Source organism: Chanodichthys erythropterus, chromosome 10 (assembly GCF_024489055.1).
Source record: "Chanodichthys erythropterus isolate Z2021 chromosome 10, ASM2448905v1, whole genome shotgun sequence".
Classification (NCBI taxonomy): Eukaryota; Metazoa; Chordata; class Actinopteri; order Cypriniformes; family Xenocyprididae; genus Chanodichthys; species Chanodichthys erythropterus.
In genome coordinates, this window is record NC_090230.1 from 57799720 (window position 1) to 57819532 (window position 19813).

The window sequence follows — 19813 nt, forward strand, 5'->3', positions numbered from 1 at the left end:
TGATACACAAAATCTGATAAAATGACTCTTTGGGGACTCTAGTGAGACACACACTCTGATAAAATGACTCTTTGGGGACTCTAGTCATACACAAAATCCGATAAAATGACTCTTTGAGGACTCTAGTGAGACACAAAATCCGATAAAATGACTCTTTGAGGACTCTAGTGAGACAAACTGATTAAATGAGTCTTTAATATTAACAATAACAACACATTGTGGCGAATAACAGAAATTAAAAAAGATAAGAAAAAAAAACAATTTACAAAGGACAACAATGAAAATGCAAAACTAGCACTAACTTGGAGGCTTCCGTACTTCCTCCATTCACCCATCTTTAAAATCTCTCTACTTCCTCCTTTACCTTCACCCTCCTCCTTCCCTTTACATTCACTCGCTCTTCTCACAACCTTTACATTCGCTCCTCCCTCTTTTCATCCCCTTTACATTCACTCCTCCCCTTTCCACAACCTTTACATTCGCTCCTCCCTCTCTTCATCCCTTTTACATTCGCTCCTCCCTCTCTTCATCCCTTTTACATTCGCTCCTCCCTCTTTTCACAACCTTTACATTCGCTCCTCCCTCTCTTCATCCCTTTTACATTCGCTCCTCCCTCTCTTCATCCCTTTTACATTCGCTCCTCCCTCTTTTCACAACCTTTACATTCGCTCCTCCCTCTCTTCATCCCTTTTACATTCGCTCCTCCCTCTTTTCACAACCTTTACATTCGCTCCTCCCTCTTTTCATCCCCTTTACATTCGCTCCTCCCTCTTTTCACAACCTTTACATTCACTCCTCCCTCTTTTCATCCCCTTTACATTCGCTCCTCCCTCTTTTCACAACCTTTACATTCGCTCCTCCCTCTTTTCACAATCTTTACATTCGCTCCTCCCTCTTTTCACAACCTTTACATTCGCTCCTCCCTCTTTTCACAATCTTTACATTCACTCCTCCCTCTTTTCATCCCTTTACATTCGCTCCTCCCTCTTTTCACAATCTTTACATTCGCTCCTCCCTCTTTTCATCCCCTTTACGTTCGCCCCTCCCTCTTTCACAACCTTTACATTCGCTCCTCCCTCTTTTCACAACCTTTACATTCACTCCTCCCTCTTTTCACAACCTTTACATTCGCTCCTCCCTCTTTTCATCCCCTTTACATTCGCTCCTCCCTCTTTTCACAATCTTTACATTCGGTCCTCCCTCTTTTCATCCCCTTTACATTCGCTCCTCCCTCTTTTCACAACCTTTACATTCGCTCCTCCCTCTTCATCCCCTTTACATTCGCTCCTCCCTCTTTTCATTCCCTTTACATTCGCTCCTCCCTCTTTTCATTCCCTTTACATTCGCTCCTCCCTCTTTTCATCCCCTTTACATTCGCTCCTCCCTCTTTCCCACAACCTTTACATTCGCTCCTCCCTCTTTTCACAACCTTTACATTCGCTCCTCCCTCTTTTCACAACCTTTACATTCGCTCCTCCCCCTTATCCCCTTTACCTCATCCTTTATATTTATGACATATAGAAAGTTTAGTGACATTCCATCGAACTTCATTGTAACTGAACAATGAAAACAGAACATTGAAAATGAACTATTCTGTCTTCATTAGTGTTCTTATACTCCTTCTTACTTTCTTGATATTCTGATTCATTCCATCCTCAAAACAATTTCTACACCTTTATCCTAATTTCTTTTAATTTTCCTCCATTTATTACAAAAAGAGAATGATGTGCAAAGTGTTAAGATGGCATGTAAAATATATTTATAAGAGCTAATATGGGATTATTTTACTTGGGATAAATGGTACAGATTATTTTTGATTAGTTTATGTAACATCGCAGTACAGTCTTTTGCTAACAACGTTAATGTACAGCACCTTCAATGAGCTGGTCGCTAGTTGAGCCACTCTCTTCAGACAAATAAGTCAAATAATACTTTTAACACTTTCCACATCATATTATATTTTTACAGTATTTTTATATATTATATATTTATTTTTTTACAGTAAAGAAGTTATAAAAGGCACTGAAGTGTTTTTGTGTTTGTGCCTCCTCACAAACCACCCTTTCTTTTAAGAGTCGTGATCCTGTTCCGCACATAATTTTTCACACCAGTCCATGTTCGCTGCTTCAAAGCTTCTGGCTCTGCGTGAATGCATCTTTCACAGTCTTGCTTACCAGGAACTTTGCATGTCTTGATGAACTTCATCATGTGTCTCTCTACTGCTTTTACCTCATTGTCCTCCCATTTCTTTTTTGGAGCGTTTGAAGAACCTATGGAATAATTAAAAATGTAATTCTCATAACAACTAAATCAGTGAGTATGACCAAATCATACATATGTCCTAATGTGTAGATTTTTCTGAATTTTGAAAAGCCCTTGGATGGATATTGCTGCTTGGAGCTAATTTATGGTTATTTGATGATTATTGTGCGTGTAGTTTAGAGATTTTTCTTACCTTGATCCTCTTGTGAAACAGATTGATCAGATTGAACAGGTGGATCAGTCTCTGCTGGTGCGGTTGTCTGAGATACGTCACTGTAATCCTCCTCATCACTTGACATGGAATCACCTTGAGCCTCAAGTTGCTCTAAACAGTTGATAAAAAAAAAATAAAAAAATCAACAGTTTATTGATTATACTTAGCATCTGTAACATATGATAATGTACAGTTTTTTGCAAATATATACAGCACAGACACACACAGACCGTCCAAGTATACTCATACCATTTGGGTCAATTTCAATGTCGTCAAGTTTCTTTCCTTTGAAGTCAGACAGTGTTCCTTTCTCCATGGCCATTAGGACTTTACTCATTTTTGCCAGCTGCAGTGTCCCCTCTGGTAACCGGTAATACTGTCTGTGGATTCTAATATCGTGACCAAGGAAATCAGCCAGCTGGTCTGCTTCATTCTCATCAAGGTTCAGAACTTTCGACATGGTTGCTATGTGTTTCCTGAGCCTGGTTGATGACAGCGCTTCGGGATTCTTTATGCCACATTCACAAGCAGCTTTATTGATGCACTCTCCTCCTCTGTAGGCAGACATCGCTCCACATCTGGCAAACATAAAGGGATTCTCTGCTGGAACGCCACAAACCTCACGTGTTTCAACGAGCAGCTCCATGGCAGTAACCATCGAAGGCTTGAGGAGCACAGGAACCTTTCTCCCCCGTTTACCACGGATCTCAACTCTGGTGAAGTGCAGGCACAGCTTCCTCTCAAACTCAGACAGACAGATGGCGATGTCTTTGTGTAGCTCAGAAGAATCCCTGCTTTTAAAAGCTGACAAAAGCATCCGGGACACCTCACCTTCTCTTCTTCTGTTGAACAGGATGACCTGGGACAGCGTGACTTTGGCTAGAGCAGCATAGCTGTCAGCAGAAGGGCAAGTTCTGAGCTTACTTAGGAGCTCATTGTGTTTCTTGTCAAGATGTGCATGTAGGACTTTGACGTCCTGAGTGAAAGGAATGATCTGTGGTGTGTTCCACTTGGCTTCTTTCAAAGTAGTTATAGCACCAGCAGAAATGTACTCATTCCACCTTGCCTGGTGTATTTTCCTGAAGTCTCGAGCACACTCAGCACGGTCATGATCTCCATACATCATGGCGTTGCTCTCAACAATGCTACAGATCTTGTTTAAAGAATGCCCAAGTTTGAGAGCTAAAGAAGGAATACGGTAGAAGTTTTTCTCTTCATCGTAGCCAGATACAACTTTAACAGCTGCTATGACATGTTTGAAGTTTGCTGGTATGATGAAGTCTACCATTGTTCTCAGTGGTGTAAACTTCCTTGCTTCAAGAAGAAGTCTGCCAACTTCTCTCATCTTCTGCCTGATGTAGTCATGTCTGGTCACATCAGACCCCATCCTGTTGAACATGTGCTGCCCCAGCTGCATGATGCATATGTCGGAATGGACTACGCGTGAAACGTCATCATAGTTCATAAAGGATAGTACTTTCTTGAAACCTGTGCTTACTTCTAAGCCAACTGGTGTGTTCAGAGCACACAGAGATCGAACTCTTTTCCTGCCCTGGGCTTCATCATCTTTAGGTTTCAGAGGACAGGTTTTGATATGTTTCCAAAGGCTACTCTTGTTGTAAAGCCCTTGGCAGTAAATGCAGTGAATAAATTCTTTGGCTCTTTTTCCTTTTTTTGGACGGTAACAGGCAATCATCTCCCCATGTCCTTGTCTCACAACATCTGTGTTGTGGGCAAAGTTGCCCCTTTTTCTAAGGTGGTTTAACTGGACTCGTCGTTCCTTTGAATTTTTTGGATATGCTACTGCCTTTACAACCTCCACTTCGTTGCGATGGACAAATTCAAGATGTCTTGCCATTTTTGAATATGGCTTAGAGCAATAAAGGCAATACTGCTTCTTCTTGTATGTCTTGCATTCCTGCTTTGGTGATGGCATGGACTGAATAAAAGTCTTATCACCAGACAAGGTGTTTGTCTCTTTAGTTTGGCATTTCATCTTTTTTGGTGATGGTGCCGTCACAAATTGATTAGATGAACTACCAGCCTCTTTGAGTGATTTTGGATGCATCAAAGCACTTTTACCCATGTCATGTCCAGAAGAACTACCATCCGATTCATCAGAGTTGATTTTTGGTATGTAGTCAACATCACTGTAGTCTGTGACATCGCTGTAGTCACTGATGGCACTTCCTGAATACTGAATGAGAAAAAAATGAACACTTACTCAAATAATTCCAAATGTTGTTTTTTTCCAACTACTTTTTAGTGATCACATGAGTATACCACTGCCAGAATCTAACAGAAGAGATCGTATGTGAGCATAGTGGGCATGGCAGCAGTTCCCGTAAAATTACATTTCCTGGATTGTAGGCAAGTAAAGTCATAACTATGAAAATGATTTGAGTATACACTGCGTTCCAAATTATTATGCAAGAGACAAATCAGTAAGATTTCTGTACAATAAACATTCAGATTTTAGTTTTTCTAAGAAAATGTTTGTTTGTTTATTTATCCATGTCTTTTTAGATAACTGGTATCAACCTCAGACAAAATAATTTGCCAGGTCTATGGAAACCCTACTTAGAGGTTGTTCCACATTATTAAGCAAGTCACAGTTCTCATGCAATATGGAGAGGAAGAAAGATCTTCCTGAAGATGAAAAGCATGAAATGGTGCAATGTTGTGCAAAAGGCATGAAAACAACTAATATTGTGTGAAATTGAATGGAGATTATCAAATTATCATAAGATTTGTGAGTGATTTAGAGCACAGCAGGACTCAGTCAGATAAAGGCTTGTTGAGGAAAGTTCCTGTCAAAAAAATTAACTGTATTAAAAGGGCAGCTATATAAAAAAGCCAGTGTTGAGCAGCAAACAGGTATTTGAAGCTGCTGGTGTCTCTGGAGTCTCAAGAAGCTCTCCATGCAGGCTGGCAGTTGTGCGTAAAGATGCATTTCAGCCACTCCAAACCAAACCTCACAAAGAGAAACATTTACAGTGGGTTTAGAAATACATGAAGACTCATTTTTAAATAGTTTTATTCACTGACTAATGCCGTACTACAATGGATGGTCTAAATGGATGGATTTCTGGATGGTTGGTGAATGGCCACCACGTTCCAGCAAGACTGCGATGTCAGCAAGGAGCTGGTGGCTGATTGTTTGGGCTGGAATACTAGAAAGTGAGATGGAGGGTATTAAAATGACTTTTGCAAGATATGTGGAGTTCATAATAATTCATTTTCAGCTATGGTATAAAAAGGAGGATAGTGCACAGTACAATGCACTATTTGTACAATGCACTATCCCATGCTGCAAAAAAACATCACAGCAATAAATCTGTTTGAAAATGTATTTCTTCACCAACTGTTAATGTTTCTCTTTGTGAGGTTTGGTTTGGAGTGGCTGAAATGCATCTTTACGCACAACTGCCAGCCTGCATGGAGAGCTTCTCAAGACTCCAGAGACACCAGAAGCTTCAAATACCTGTTTGCTGCTCAACACTGGCTTTTTTATAGCTGCCCTTTTAATACAGTTAATTTTTTTGACAGGAACTTTCATTAATAAGCCTTTATCTGACCGAGTTCTGCTGTGCTCTAAATCACTCACAAATCTTATGATAATTTGATAATCTCCATTCAGTTTCACACAATATTAGTTGTTTTCATGCCTTTTGCACAACATTGCACCATTTCATGCTTTTCATCTTCAGAAAGATCGTTCTTCCTCCTCATATTGCATGAGAACTCTGACTTGCTTAATAATGTGGAACAACCTCTAAGTAGGGTTTCCATAGACCTGGCAAATTATTTTGTCTGAGATTGATACCAGTTATCTAAAAAGACATGGATAAATAAACAAACAAACAAACATTTTCTTAGAAAAACTAAAATCTGAATGTTTATTGTACAGAAATCTTACTGTTTTGTCTCTTGCATAATAATTTGGAACGCAGTGTATAAAGAGTTACATGGCAAGTCACATACCTGTCTTTTTCTTGATAGCCTTAAAGAGGGTACCTGGAAGAGGAGAAATACAAACAAATAAAAATAATATTTAATTTAGTCCTACCAGTCCAATACACCCAGACCATCCCAATAATTGAGCAAATGAAGATACCCACCTCTCTTAATGAGAGTGTCTTAGACATCTGTGATGAGAGAACCACAGGTGTGGATACAGCACAGGGTGAAGATAAGGGTGGAGCAGGAGAAGATGGAGGCTGTGCTGGGCTGGATGAGGATGATGAGGGCTGCGCAGGCGAGGATGAGGATGACGAGGGCTGAGAAGGCGAGGATGAGGACGACGAGGGCTGCGCAGGAGAGGAGGAGGTCGACGAGAGCTGCGCAGGCGAGGATGAGGACGACGAGGGCTGCGCAGGCGAGGATGAGGACGACGAGGGCTGCGCAGGTGACGTTGGTGGTGCAGGAGGTGGTGACGTTGATGAGGTCATTACAGAGGTGGACACAGCACAGGGTGGTGATGAAGAGGATGCATCAGTTGTGGACACAACTAAGGATGACTGTAACAGTTTGAAAATATAATCTGAATAAAAACATAAGGTCTACAAGCAAAAGAAACTATTAATTAATATTAAAATAATTAGCCTGTTAATGGACTGAGGTGTTGATCACAGAGTATTGTTATGATGTTGACATATTACTCAATCTTACTTTAGCAATCTTATTGCGTTCCTTTTCAGTTTCTGCTCTGTTAAAACGTTCATAGCAATCTTCATGATGTTTTCTTAATTTTGCCAGTCTTGATTGAAACCGCTTCTGTGGATATATAAAGAAGTATTTAGCATAAAGGGTTAGTTCACCCAAAAATGAAAATAATGTCATTAATTACTCACCCTCATATTGTTCCACACCCGTAAGACCTTTGTTAATCTTCAGAATACAAATTAATATATTTTTGATTAAATCCGATGGCTCAGTGAGGCCTGCATTCAATGCAATAACATTTCCTCTTTCAAGATCCATTAATGTACTAAAAACATATTTAAATCAGTTCATGTGAGTACAGTGGTTCAATATTAATATTATAAAGTGACAAGAATACTTTTTGTGCACCAAACAAAAAAAATAACGACTTTGACAATATAGTGATGGGCTGATTTCAAAACACTGCTTCAGAGCTTCACAAATCGAATCAGTGACTCGGATCTCCTATCAAACGGCTAAAATGCTGAAATCACGTGACTTTGGATTCATAAAGCTCCAAAGCAGTGTTTTGAAATCGGCCCATCACTATATTGTCGAAAAGTCGTTATTTAGTTTTTTTGGTCCACAAAAATATTCTCGTCACTTTATAATATTAATATTGAATCACTGTACTCACATGAACTGATTTAAATGTGTTTTTAGTACATTAATGGATCTTGAGAGAGGAAATGTCATTGTTTTGAATGGAGGCCTCACTGAGCCATCAGATTTAATTAAAATTATCTTAATTTGTGTTCTGAAAATTAAAGGTGTGGAATGACATGAGGGTGAGTAATTAATGACATTATTTGAACTAACCCTTTAAACAAACATAAAATGTACATTAACAATATTGAAAATAAAATTGTGACAATAACTAGGTAACTAGCAGAGGTGGGTAGTAAGGTAGTAAGACTACATTTACATTCCATAACTTTTGGTGCTTGAGCGGTTAATAAACATAACTGCATGTGTCTAAAGAACATTGTAGCTGGAGCTACTTCTCTCTGTTTATGTCTATGAAGAGTCACACAGATACTGTGCTTCTCCGCAGTGGTTCCTTCCAGACCAGGAAGGAACCTCTTTAACTTTTACATTTCTTTTCACATAAATTACATTTCTAATGACAAAATATTATTTTGTACCATTTGGAGCGTTTACACAAAGTGTGCTGGATGAAGTGGACACGCACCTACAATCAACTAAAAACAAACCTTCTAATGCATCCTACGGTCTGCCAGCGATAAAGATCTTTTCTAGTTGAACACCTGTGCACCAGCTGTTAGTAGTTGCCTGTGTTGAATAGGGTGTTCAGTATTTTGGGGGCGGAGCAATGAAGGGAGGGGTGTGGTTGTTTGGGTGTCGATTTCAAATATCAACAGTTTTTCCCAGAAATCATCTAATAGTTGCTGCATTATGAGACAGTTACCGTTTTTCTTGATGTTCTTGCTTTGCCTGACTGCTTATGTGGACCACTGCTGTTCACCTCGTCCAATCCAGGTGAAGAAACAGGAGCAGCACAATGGGGCTAGATGCCAGAAAAGGAACCAGTGAATATAAAAATCAGAAATGTTTGTATAGAACAGAAAAACCAGTAATTAATCTAGCTGTCCTACAGTAACTTTATCTATCACTCCTTTCCTTCTGTTAACACCCAGACACACTACTCACAAAAGAGACAATAATATAGAATAATGATACAGATGTTTTAAAGTGGACTTACCGATCTCTGCGGACCCAAACTGATGGATGGCTTTTTATCAGAGGATTCAGTTGATGCTTGATTCAAAGGCTTGAGAAATATGAGACCACAATCACATGGTAACTAATCAGATAGTAAAAGATTATCCTGAATTACTGATCAATCTTTCTATCATTTTTTTGATAGTACCTTGACTCGCCATGGCCAGTCTGAGTCTCCGTAATTGTAGGTGATTTCTTCTCCTGGTAGAATGTCTCGCACAGCAAAGAGACACAGGTGAGGTTTACTGCTCACTTCAAGGGTTCTCATTTTGCAAGTAGGATTTCTGTGTTCATCATTTACAAGTCTTCCCAAGGAACCATCTTCTTTAGATGCATCCATGCTATAAAGACATAAAATTATTACTCAATACTTGTAATCTTATATATGCTAGACAAGTAGAGTTATTTTTAAGTGGTTCTGAACTCAAGCCCTGGAAACCCACCGCTCTGCATAAGTTGTATGTCTCGTTTTTTAATCTACCTGATTCAGACCATCAGCTGATCATCAGGACACAGCTCTATGAACTCAACCGAGTGTGTCAGGTTAAGGAGACAAACAGAATCTGCAGAGAGGAGGGTCTGAGAACCACGGATCTATCGGATAGTGTATGGCAACATCCTCTCAGCAGACAAATGCATCTAACATTCACCATTTTGTTCTCTTTTGGGAATACGGTTAAAAACGAATATTGATGACTCAAAGAAACTGCACTCAGCAGCCTTCAAGTCAGTTCATGGTTAATTTTAAGTATTAAGGGTGTGTTCACACTTGGCATGTTTGTTTAGATTAAAATGAACCCTGGTGCCATTGCTCTTTTATGGCACTTTCTCACTGTGCGGTACGACTCAACTCGCTCGGTTTGTTCTTCCACTGCAGTTAGTACCGCTTCAAAGTGATTGGGATTATAGTCTGATCATTACAGTTGTGCTGCCACCTCGTCTACTGACCACGATAGAGGCGTTTCTTTTTTCAAGTTGCATGTGATGGTCATTTAAAGCAAGTCGATTAAAAAACACAAGGCAGCAAACCCGCTAGAATTAAATCTAGCTGGTGTGGTAAATCCAATCTAGTGTCTCTGCGGATGCTGTTATACTCTCTGACAAATCAGTGATCTTCAGTGCTTACACGTCACATTTCAGTATCAGTATGGCACGTTTGGAACCTCAACCGAAGTGGTGCTATTTAAAGGGATAGTTCACCCAAAAATAGAAATGTTTATCTGCTTACCCCCAGCGCATCCATGATGTAGGTGACTGTTTCTTCAGTAGAACACAAATTACGATTTTTAACTTAAACCGTTGCTGTCTGTCAGCTGTATAATGGAAGTCAATGGAAAGTCCATGTATAAAAGTCCATAAAAATTAAGGGGCCGTGCCGAGCCGTACCATGTAGTGGAAAAGCAGCATTCATTAGAACGTGTGAACACTGCTATCTGAACCCTGGTGCACACTAAACAAGTGGACAGAGACTACTGAAAAGATGGGTCTTGGTCCACTTCCAAACAAACTCTGGAGCAGTTCGACTGAAATATGAACGCAACACGGACCAAAGAGATCTAAACGAAACAAAAACAGGAAGATGAGACCCTAAAAAGGACAGAATGCTCATGCATACCTGTTTTTTCTCTTCATAGTCGTGATGTTGCCCATAACAGTTCAGTACAGGTGTCAGAACCGGAGGGATTCCTGCCGCTGTTTTGACTTTTACACATTTTATAAACTCTTCACAAGTTCTCAGCTGGTCAAAATACCACCATATGTAGGCTACGCACACAGCATGTGCGGCAAGTTCTGTCATAAAAGCCCACCAATCAGGTTGTGAACATATCATTATGCCTTTAGGTTCGACGATAGAAATGCTAAGTGGACCCAGACCAAACGAACAAAGCAAACCAAACTACAAACATGAACACACCCTAAGTATCTTTCAGTTCCAGATGTTTTAGCATCTCTACTACATCAATCCAACAGGTCTGTACTCACCACCAATTTCTGCCACGCCACTGAAAATCAAACAGGAACGCGTTCTCGGCCTCAGTGTAGTGTTCAGTTCGGTCAAGACTTTCCTCTGAACTCAGAAGTTCACCTCTGTATTCAAGAACGAAATCACCCCTGAAAAAAGCTCTAGTGGTGAAAACTCCACGCCCTGAAGAGGAGAAATGCATTAGATTCAGCAGTTTATTAAGTCAACTATCATTTTGATCATTACTTAAAGTTCTCTGCCATATGATGTACATTATATGTAAAAGGGAAATTGCTGAATGAAAATAGTCAACAGCCAGGCAAATTTCTAAGTATGCTGTGCTTTTTATACATTACATTATACTTTAAAGTCTTAAAATTATACAGTTAAAATTTTTATACTCTTTCATACATAAACAATATTATCTTGGCTTTATATAGTTTAGAATAGAGTGCTGCAGCGATGACGTATTTTTGTAGTTCACACACCCCTGGTTCCCTCAACTAAAACCCTATATGTTGTTTTAACTGGCTTTTGTATTGCTGCAGAAACTAAGCTTAAGTTTGCCTATTAAATACACCACAGTTGCAAAACTTCATCGTCCTCATGATTAAGCTTCAACAACTCGTCTAGTACGTGTCTGTGTTGCAATATTTTTAAAAGAAAATTCTGTGTTTAACATGCATCGCTTCTGGATAGTTTGTCTTTGTGGTGTATGGATGTTTATGGATGGTTTTTGGCTTTAGATAAAGAGTTTTTTTGTTGTTGTTGATAAATGTGCCTCCAGGAACTGTAAAACTTTAAAAATCCATCTCCCTGTTTAATAAGTATAATGTTTTGCATTCTTATAATGTATGTTTGAATGGTTGTGTACAGTGTACATCCCTAAATCTACCTCTAAACACAACGAGGCTGTGAAAGTGACTAGTGAGTAGATGACTTTATCTGTTCAGGTGATGATTTTTAATGTCCCAGACAACCTCTGTCTCCCATTTAGACACTTGTTAGCAACTACCTTTAAAGTAAAAGCTTCTTTTTTTTTAAATCACAAGAGGGTATTACTGATGTATATTTTGTGTCTTAGAAAAAAAAAAGTGAAAAAGCAGCCCTTACTTCAGGAATTTAACCAAAACCCAATAATAATAAAAAAAAATTAAAAAAACATTGATCATGTACATGATCATGCACAACGATATACTGATAGCTCCAAAAAAAAGAATCACCTTATTGAAGGTCTTACGGGTATGGAACGGCATGAGGGTGAGTAATAAATGACATTATTTGAACTAACCCTATTATAAAAATGATCCATTGTCCTGGTTTACACACAAACCAATAACCACCTAAATGTTCAGTTTACCCAAAAATAAATTTCTGTCATTAATTACTCACCCTCATGTCGTTTCACACCCGTAAGACCTTCATTCATCTTCAGAACACAAATTAAGATATTTTTGATAAAATTCAATGGCTCAGTGAGGCCTGCATTGAGAGCAAAATCATTTCCTTTTTCAGTGTTCAGAAAGCTACTAAAGACATATTTAAAACAGATCATGTGACTACAGCAGTTCAATACTTTTTGTGTGCCCAAAATCACCCATCACTAGATATTATTGAATAAAGTGGTTATTTTGTTTTTCTGTGCACAAAAAAATATTCTCATCACTTCATAACATTAAGGTTGAACCACTGTAGTCACATGACTGTTTTAAATATGTCTTTAGTTGCTTTAGAGGTCTCACCGAGCCATCAGATTTTATCAAAAATATCTTAATTTGTGTTCTGAAGATGAATGAAGGTCTTACAGGTGTGGAACAACATGAGGGTGAGTAATTAATGACAGAAACTTCAATTTTGAGTGAACTAACCCTTTAAACTACAAGACTTTATTTGTAAAGCAGGTTATTCTGCATTAATGACATCAAGACCTAACCATTCGTGTATATCAGCACTTCTCAAAGCGCGGAGGGGATTCAATCCGGACCCGCCTCCATTTCGTATTTCAACAGCAGTAATTGTGTGTAAGGGATTAAAAGTCTGGATTTCCTACTTTGATAAACGCATGTCAAAATCATTTGTTTAGTGTTTTATGTCTTTTTGGAGATGGTCCGAAATTAAAGCGAAGGCGAGATATTTAAAGTTTTCCTCCGTGATTCAGTTGCCATGACATCCAGTGAGCATTTAGGCTACTTTTGATGTAATTGGGCGCGAGTTGCGTGACGCGACACTTCACGCGCAGTAAGCGTTTGAATGGGTGTGGAGCAGTGGTTCTCAACCTGCGGCCCGTCACAAATGTAAATGCGGCCCGCGATATGCCGACCACAATAATAATAATAATTTTAAAAAGTAGCATACAATTTATTTTTGTTTTAAAATTTAAATTAAAGCGAATTAAAAAAATATAAATGAGCTATAATGCTTTATTTGTCATATAAAATAATTTTGGTGAGCATTTATTATTTTCAGACATCAGCCAATGTAGAATAATGACGCAATCACTCAGTTAACGAAACAAACACAAGTGTGCGCTTAGGAAGAGTTCAAACAGTAGCCATTAATTTTGTAAATTTAAGCCTCAAAATGGTCAAATTTGTTATTAAAGGAGAAAAACAAAATGTGGAAGATAAAATGAAGGAACACAAGCAAACAAGAAGAGTCGCAGCATCAGCAGTAAAGGTAAGAAGAATGGAAGAATCAGTTTGCTGTTAATGAGCGAGATGGGCAGCCTTCCTGTTTGCTCTGTAGTAAAGTACTTGACAAGCAAAACCTACAATTTCAAAAGACTGAACTGTGAATTCGATGTGTTTGATTGATGTATTTTAAATCAGTAAAAATAACCGCATCAGCGCACCCGCGGCTGGAATGAGCCCAACTCGGCCGCGCGCTAGCGGATCCGATGCTGCGCCAAGGATTGCGACATGACAGAAAGCTTGATATCGTCAGAGATTGTAATTAGCCTACAGTGCACTCATTGTTGTTTGTAAAAAGAGCTGAGTAATATTTGCTTATTAAGGCGTTTATGTGATTGTTTGGTGACTATTGCGATAATGTTGAAGAGAGTCATAAAGTCATACAGAATTAAATAGCAACTTAAAGTGATGTATATAGCCTACAGTTTGTGTGTTCATTGAGCATTACTGATTATTATTGTAAAGCTAATGTCAGTAAGTTAGTTTTTATTTGTTATTTATTGTGTGCAACATCTAAGTATAATAATAGTATTATCTGCTAATACCATAACATTAAATCTGATTGGTTTGCATTGGTGACGTCATATGTAAATTATATGCGGACCGTGAGACTTGCACTTGGACCATTGTGCGGCCCACTGGGAAAAAAGTTTGAGAACCACTGGTGTATATGGTTAGTCATAAATACTTGCCTTTATATTTGCTGATGAACTGCTCTTGAAGCCCAGGCTTATCAGTTCTATGGGTCATGTGATCCTCTGCATCCTGCAGAGGTGTTTTACGCCTTTTGCTTTTCAGCATTATTTCTGGAAAAAAGAAATAAAAAGAAATATAAGGTGAATGGATTAAATAAGCATTTTTAAAAATCTTTTTGATCTTACTGGAATTGTTCACCCAAAAATGTACATAATTATTGTACTAATCCTCATGTTGTTCCAAACCTGTGTTGTGTTTTTCTGTGGAACACTAAAGTTTATCTTTAAATGTAATACAGAGCTCTATGCAGTGACAGCACATGTGACCAGTCTAAAACAGGCATTTAGATAAAAAAAACAGCAATATCATTGATGCCAAAAACCATTGTGACCAGATGATTGATATCAATCCATATTCATGTTAATTTAAAAGCTACAGATTTTCAGTCAGTAACCTGATAGATTCATATGGACTATTTTGTCTGCTTTGGAGCTTGACACACAGAATAAAAAAATACTATAAAGTGTCTATGTACTGTCATTGTGCAAAAAAAGCTCTGTGAAGATAAATAAAAAAACACTTTTGTGTTCCACTAAAAAAAAAAAAAGTGTAAATAATGTATTACATAAAATTAAAAATGACATCAAATAATAAAAAATGAAAATTAATTATTTCAAATTACAATACATACTGTTGATATTTTACAAAAATTGAGAAAAACAGGCTACCACTGATTAAATTGTAGAATCTAAAGAGATATTATATGAAATATAACAAAATTCTATTTGCTCATCAATGCCTACAAATAAGCAATAAACTGTTTTTTTCCTTATTGCAAAAAAAAAATATAATCAAATGAGAATCAAACTCAAATACAATCGAGAAATAAAACATTAACAGAAAATAATTTAACCACTAAAGTAAACATACATCTTACTAACTTTCATATTTCACAGTGTATTTTAGTTATCATGCATTTTCGGGACAACACTTGATCTCACCTCTCCAGCGTCCATTGATGGGGGTTGTCGTCTTTTTCGCGTCAAGCAATGCCATGTGACTGCATTTCCCGGGAAAACACATCCACAGCTGACGTGCGTGCATGACGTAGTTACGTATTTGGATTTCACGTTGAAATTGTGACTACATTTATTTGACATAATAAATATTTTGGCAAACACCTAGATCTTTGTTTGTTTTATTCACAGTACTGGTTCTTCAAACTTAAATAAAAAATAAATAAAATAAAAACGGAGGCGTACGTCTTTCTAATGGACAGAGCACATGATCACTTTTAAACGATCTCTTTGGAACACATATCTTAATTTTTACTAATTCTATTTAATCAAATGTTTGAGTTAAAATCAGGGAGATGTGTGGATTATTTCGAGGCTCTAAAATAAACTTTAACGTGCACTTTATTAACAGCATTTTCTTTCATTTTTTTTTTAATTTATGGTATTTTATATTAAATATAAAGGAAGGAAAAGCTGCTAGATCTTGTAAAAGTGCTTTAAAAACGCATATCCACGACAGATTATTCCATAATTTGAGCAGCACTTGTGATCTCTCCTCAGAGCTCATCTCACTCTGCACTCAAGCTGCTGCGCTGCTGCTGTGGGGGATGGGCGGGAGGCGCGCGCGCGATCAGAGGCCGGTGGGGGAAGGGCGGCGAGTCACTCAGTGTCACTGTCTGCAGCTCTCAGCTAGGGCTAGGGTTAGGGTTAGGGTTAGTGTTAGGGGAGCAGGGGTTTCACATCCAGTGCCTTTTAAAATCAAAGTATGAACAAAATAAATCTGTAAACAAACATGTAAACGTCCCAGCTTGAGTCATGATTCTTTTAAACACTTTTTATACTAAACACTGTAACTGCTCTCTCTCTAAATATAAAACAATGTTTGCTGTAACTGCTCTCCTATTATATATTCTCATTCATATGCATCCTTAAGATGTAAACCAGTATGTGCATTTCTTAAAACAGTTCATACAAATAACAGCACACAATGAATTACCTGCAATAGCCTGTAACCAGTTCATAATCCTTATATCAGTGTCATCAGAATGACAAGTCCTTGTATCATTGTTCACAAAGACACTCTGACAGTATTTTCAGAAGTAATATGGATACGATTTTGATGTCAGTGATTGAAAATACACAAGACTGCACTTTATCTGTATGGCATACATTTCAACAGTATGAACACGTCACTCTAGACTGGATGAGACAGGATTCAGATATACTTTCTGGTGGTCTGTCAAAATATTACAGTAGCTACAATGTCATGTGATATAATGACAGCCAGTGGCACAGATCATCACCAAACCGTCCATTCCAGCGTGATGAATATGATCCTCAACTGGATGGAACTGGAATAAATACTTTGACTGTTGCGATCATCCCAATCGGACTTATGATAGCTGCCTGAATTATAATAATGCTCTGTTCACTGTTGGACAGAGGAGAACTGATGACAAAGAAATGTTTCAAGGGTACCCCAAACAAGTGACGAACCTGGCTGGAACATGCTTGTTCAATGAACACTTGTCAGTGGTGTTGTCTATTACCTGAAAGTTTTCATCATCATTGTATGTGTGTTGTCTGCAGCAAGTTTCTGTATTTGGGTGAATATTTGCAGCAAGTGTGTTGTCAAACTGATCAAGATGTTTTGTTCATTTTTTCTGTTTGCATGTGTTTTCTTCAGTTGTGCGCGGTGATCTCTCTCAGCCACCGTAATATTTACTGTATAATGTAAAATGCAAGTAGACTGCAGTAACATAGCATTACATCAGTCTACAGTTTATGTAGTGAACAGTACATAGTGAACATTATCTGATTTCACACCTGTTCTGTCTACAAACACATCTCCCATCATTCGGCTCTTTTGACCCGTCTCGGCCTTAGGTCATGACTGAGAGCATGATCTACAACAGTGGCTCTTATTTCCATCAGAAACATCTCAGTCTTGGCCTCTTCTACCTCTTCCTCTGTTCTCCTCCATACCCTTCCACCACACATCCTTACTCCTTCTTCTGTCTGTTGACTCTGTTTGTGTCCTTGTTGTTCATTCATGTACAGAGTGTGTAACACTGTGTTGTGCTCTGTCTGTGCCTCCCAAATGAGATGGCATCTGAGATATTTTAGAGAACTGTTGATCATTGCTTGAATTACATTCCCCTTCATTATTGAAATTCAAAATTCATCCCTGAAATTTAATAATTCAGGACAAAAAAAGTCTAAAAGAAATGTATAGAAAATATGCTTGACAGTTTATGACTAGTTCAACCATTTTGCATTTAATGTCTTATGAAAATAAAAACTATTCGACACCTAGTATATTTTGATGAACCTGACATAAGCAAGTGATAATGTAGGAAACATCTGACACTTGTACATCAAATGCACAAATGTACCAAAGCATTTGCAATTTGTTCCGGAGAATGAGAATCTGCATTTATGATGTGAACAAGAGACTATAATGTGGATGTTGAACAAGTAAGAATTTTAGTTGTGATTGGAGACATGCACCAAAGTGAGAGAAACTGTTATATATAATATAATATAAAATATAAAATTATTATATTATATATAATATTAATTATTATAAATATCATATATAAATATAAATTATTATATTATATATAAAATATAAAGAGAATGTTTGCTGTAACTGCTCCTATCTATATAATATTATAATATTTTTTTTCACATATCTTTTTATATATACATATATATTTTTTATGTTATTTGTGTACTGTGCTTGTCTCTTGTCTCTGATACTAATGGAGGAACAGCAGAACGCAAAGTAGGAGAAAACACTTAAAGCAAATAAAATCACTCATAAAAGCAAGCGATTTTGAAGGTTTTCAAATCTTTTTGTTGCTTGTGTATTTTATTAAATAAACTAAATCACCATGCTTGACGGATTAAAACAGTTTTCCCTCCGCTTTTGGGAGGAAATATGTACGTTTCATATTCAAATGACGTAATGTCTGTCGTCCCCGCCTCAAACTCGTTCGTACATTAATAAACTGTAGTTACAGTACGCGGATATAGTCTCCATTAGGCGGGGGCGGGGCGGCGCGATCTTTACACACACATTGATGCGAGCGCAAAACTCCGAGGATTAAAAGTTAAAAATACATGCCAATATAAAGCATGAGAGCTCCTGCAAATGAGTCTATTTTTATTTAAACACAAATTATTGTGAATATTTCTCAAATTAAATGTGGATTATATGTCAATTCATTCATATTCATGATAGTTTTTGCCTCCGCCATCTTTATTGGTGACGTGTTGGTCTCTGATTGGTCAGATCACCAGTCCCGCGCTCGTAGTATCTTCCTGCGCTCTGATTGGTCAGAATCCCAAAAGTGTGTATCTTTCCGGAAGTGCAGTTCTCCTAGAGGGCGCTGTGTTATACACACTTTAGTGGGGGGGCATACACACTTTAAGTACACAAATCACATAAAAGTGAAATTTTGGGACAAATGAGATTTTAAGCCAGGAAACCATTTTAGAGCATGCTGAATGCCATTATATGGTCAAACAAATGAGGACATACAAAATGTCCCAAGTTTTTTTGGTGGTCCCCAGTTTACTGGTGTGTATCCTGGTGAATGTACCCAAAAGTGACATAAGTAGGTACACACACACACACACACACACACACACACACACACACACACACACACACATATATATATAAATAAAAATCAGGTTGATTAGGACACTTTTTCCCAGTCATTTCAATAGCAAAAAGTGTCACAATCAACCTGAATTCACTATATATATATATATATATATATATATATATACTTAGTATTTCTCCTGCTCTTTGTCTAGCAAAAAAATCACTCATCACTTAATGAAAGCTTACAAATGGCGTGATTGTTTCAGGGGCCTTGTCACAGGTCTATTGATTTTGAATTTCTGTGTTACTTTTGCTATATTTTCACACTTAAAACAATTTTTGGTAATCCTCTTGTACTCTTCTGTGCTAAGATATAAGACTCCCGACAATACTGACAACAATGGAAGCACTTGGGAGAGAACTAAGTCTGAGAATGATTTTGCTATTGTTTTAAGAAATTACTTCTCTTTAAATGTTTTGGTTCATCATACTTACCTTTTAATAATAATAATAAAAAAATGCTACTTAATGCTACTGTTTTTTATTTAGCACTATTTAATAAATGTGTATTTTATATATATATATATATATAAGTCAAAAAATTGTATGTGAGAGAGTCAGCTGTAACATCATTGCTTTCCTATTGGTCAGTGTTAGAGAAGCTCAGCTTAGCCTGACAGTTAGCCTGCTCCAGACCAGGCTAGTTTCCCAGCATAAGTTGCCAGGATAACTGAGTTTGAAATAATTTAAGTTTGTTTTATGAAACAGAATTCGTTTACAAATTTACAAATCATGCACTATGGTAAAAATGTTTTGAGCTCATAATTGTGCAAGGGAGTTTTTTATTCATTGATATCTATCTGCCACTGTAATCATAATTTTTGTGAAAAGAAATAAAAGTTGTGTTTT

At 37.6% G+C, this 19813-nt stretch overlaps 2 protein-coding genes across 3 annotated transcripts in view; both read right to left on the reverse strand.

Moving 5' to 3' along the window:
• Positions 1–19813, reverse strand: part of plppr1 (phospholipid phosphatase related 1) — a 201463-nt gene that overhangs the window by 130639 nt on the left and 51011 nt on the right. The window lies entirely within an intron of this gene.
• On the reverse strand, positions 858–14613 carry LOC137028928 (uncharacterized). 2 transcript variants are annotated; one of them, XM_067398338.1, is made up of 11 exons: positions 14269–14613; positions 10907–11069; positions 9072–9264; positions 8904–8972; positions 8610–8708; positions 7148–7252; positions 6598–6876; positions 6461–6493; positions 2726–4673; positions 2456–2587; positions 858–2270 (listed from the first exon to the last, which is right to left on the reverse strand). In XM_067398338.1, exons 1-11 carry the CDS (start codon positions 14375–14377, stop codon positions 2050–2052), a joined length of 3351 nt encoding a protein of 1116 aa, XP_067254439.1. In that variant the 5' UTR covers positions 14378–14613; the 3' UTR covers positions 858–2049. The 2 variants fall into 2 exon arrangements, with proteins under 2 accessions (XP_067254439.1, XP_067254438.1); XM_067398337.1 differs by having other exon boundaries at positions 860–2270; positions 6598–6996.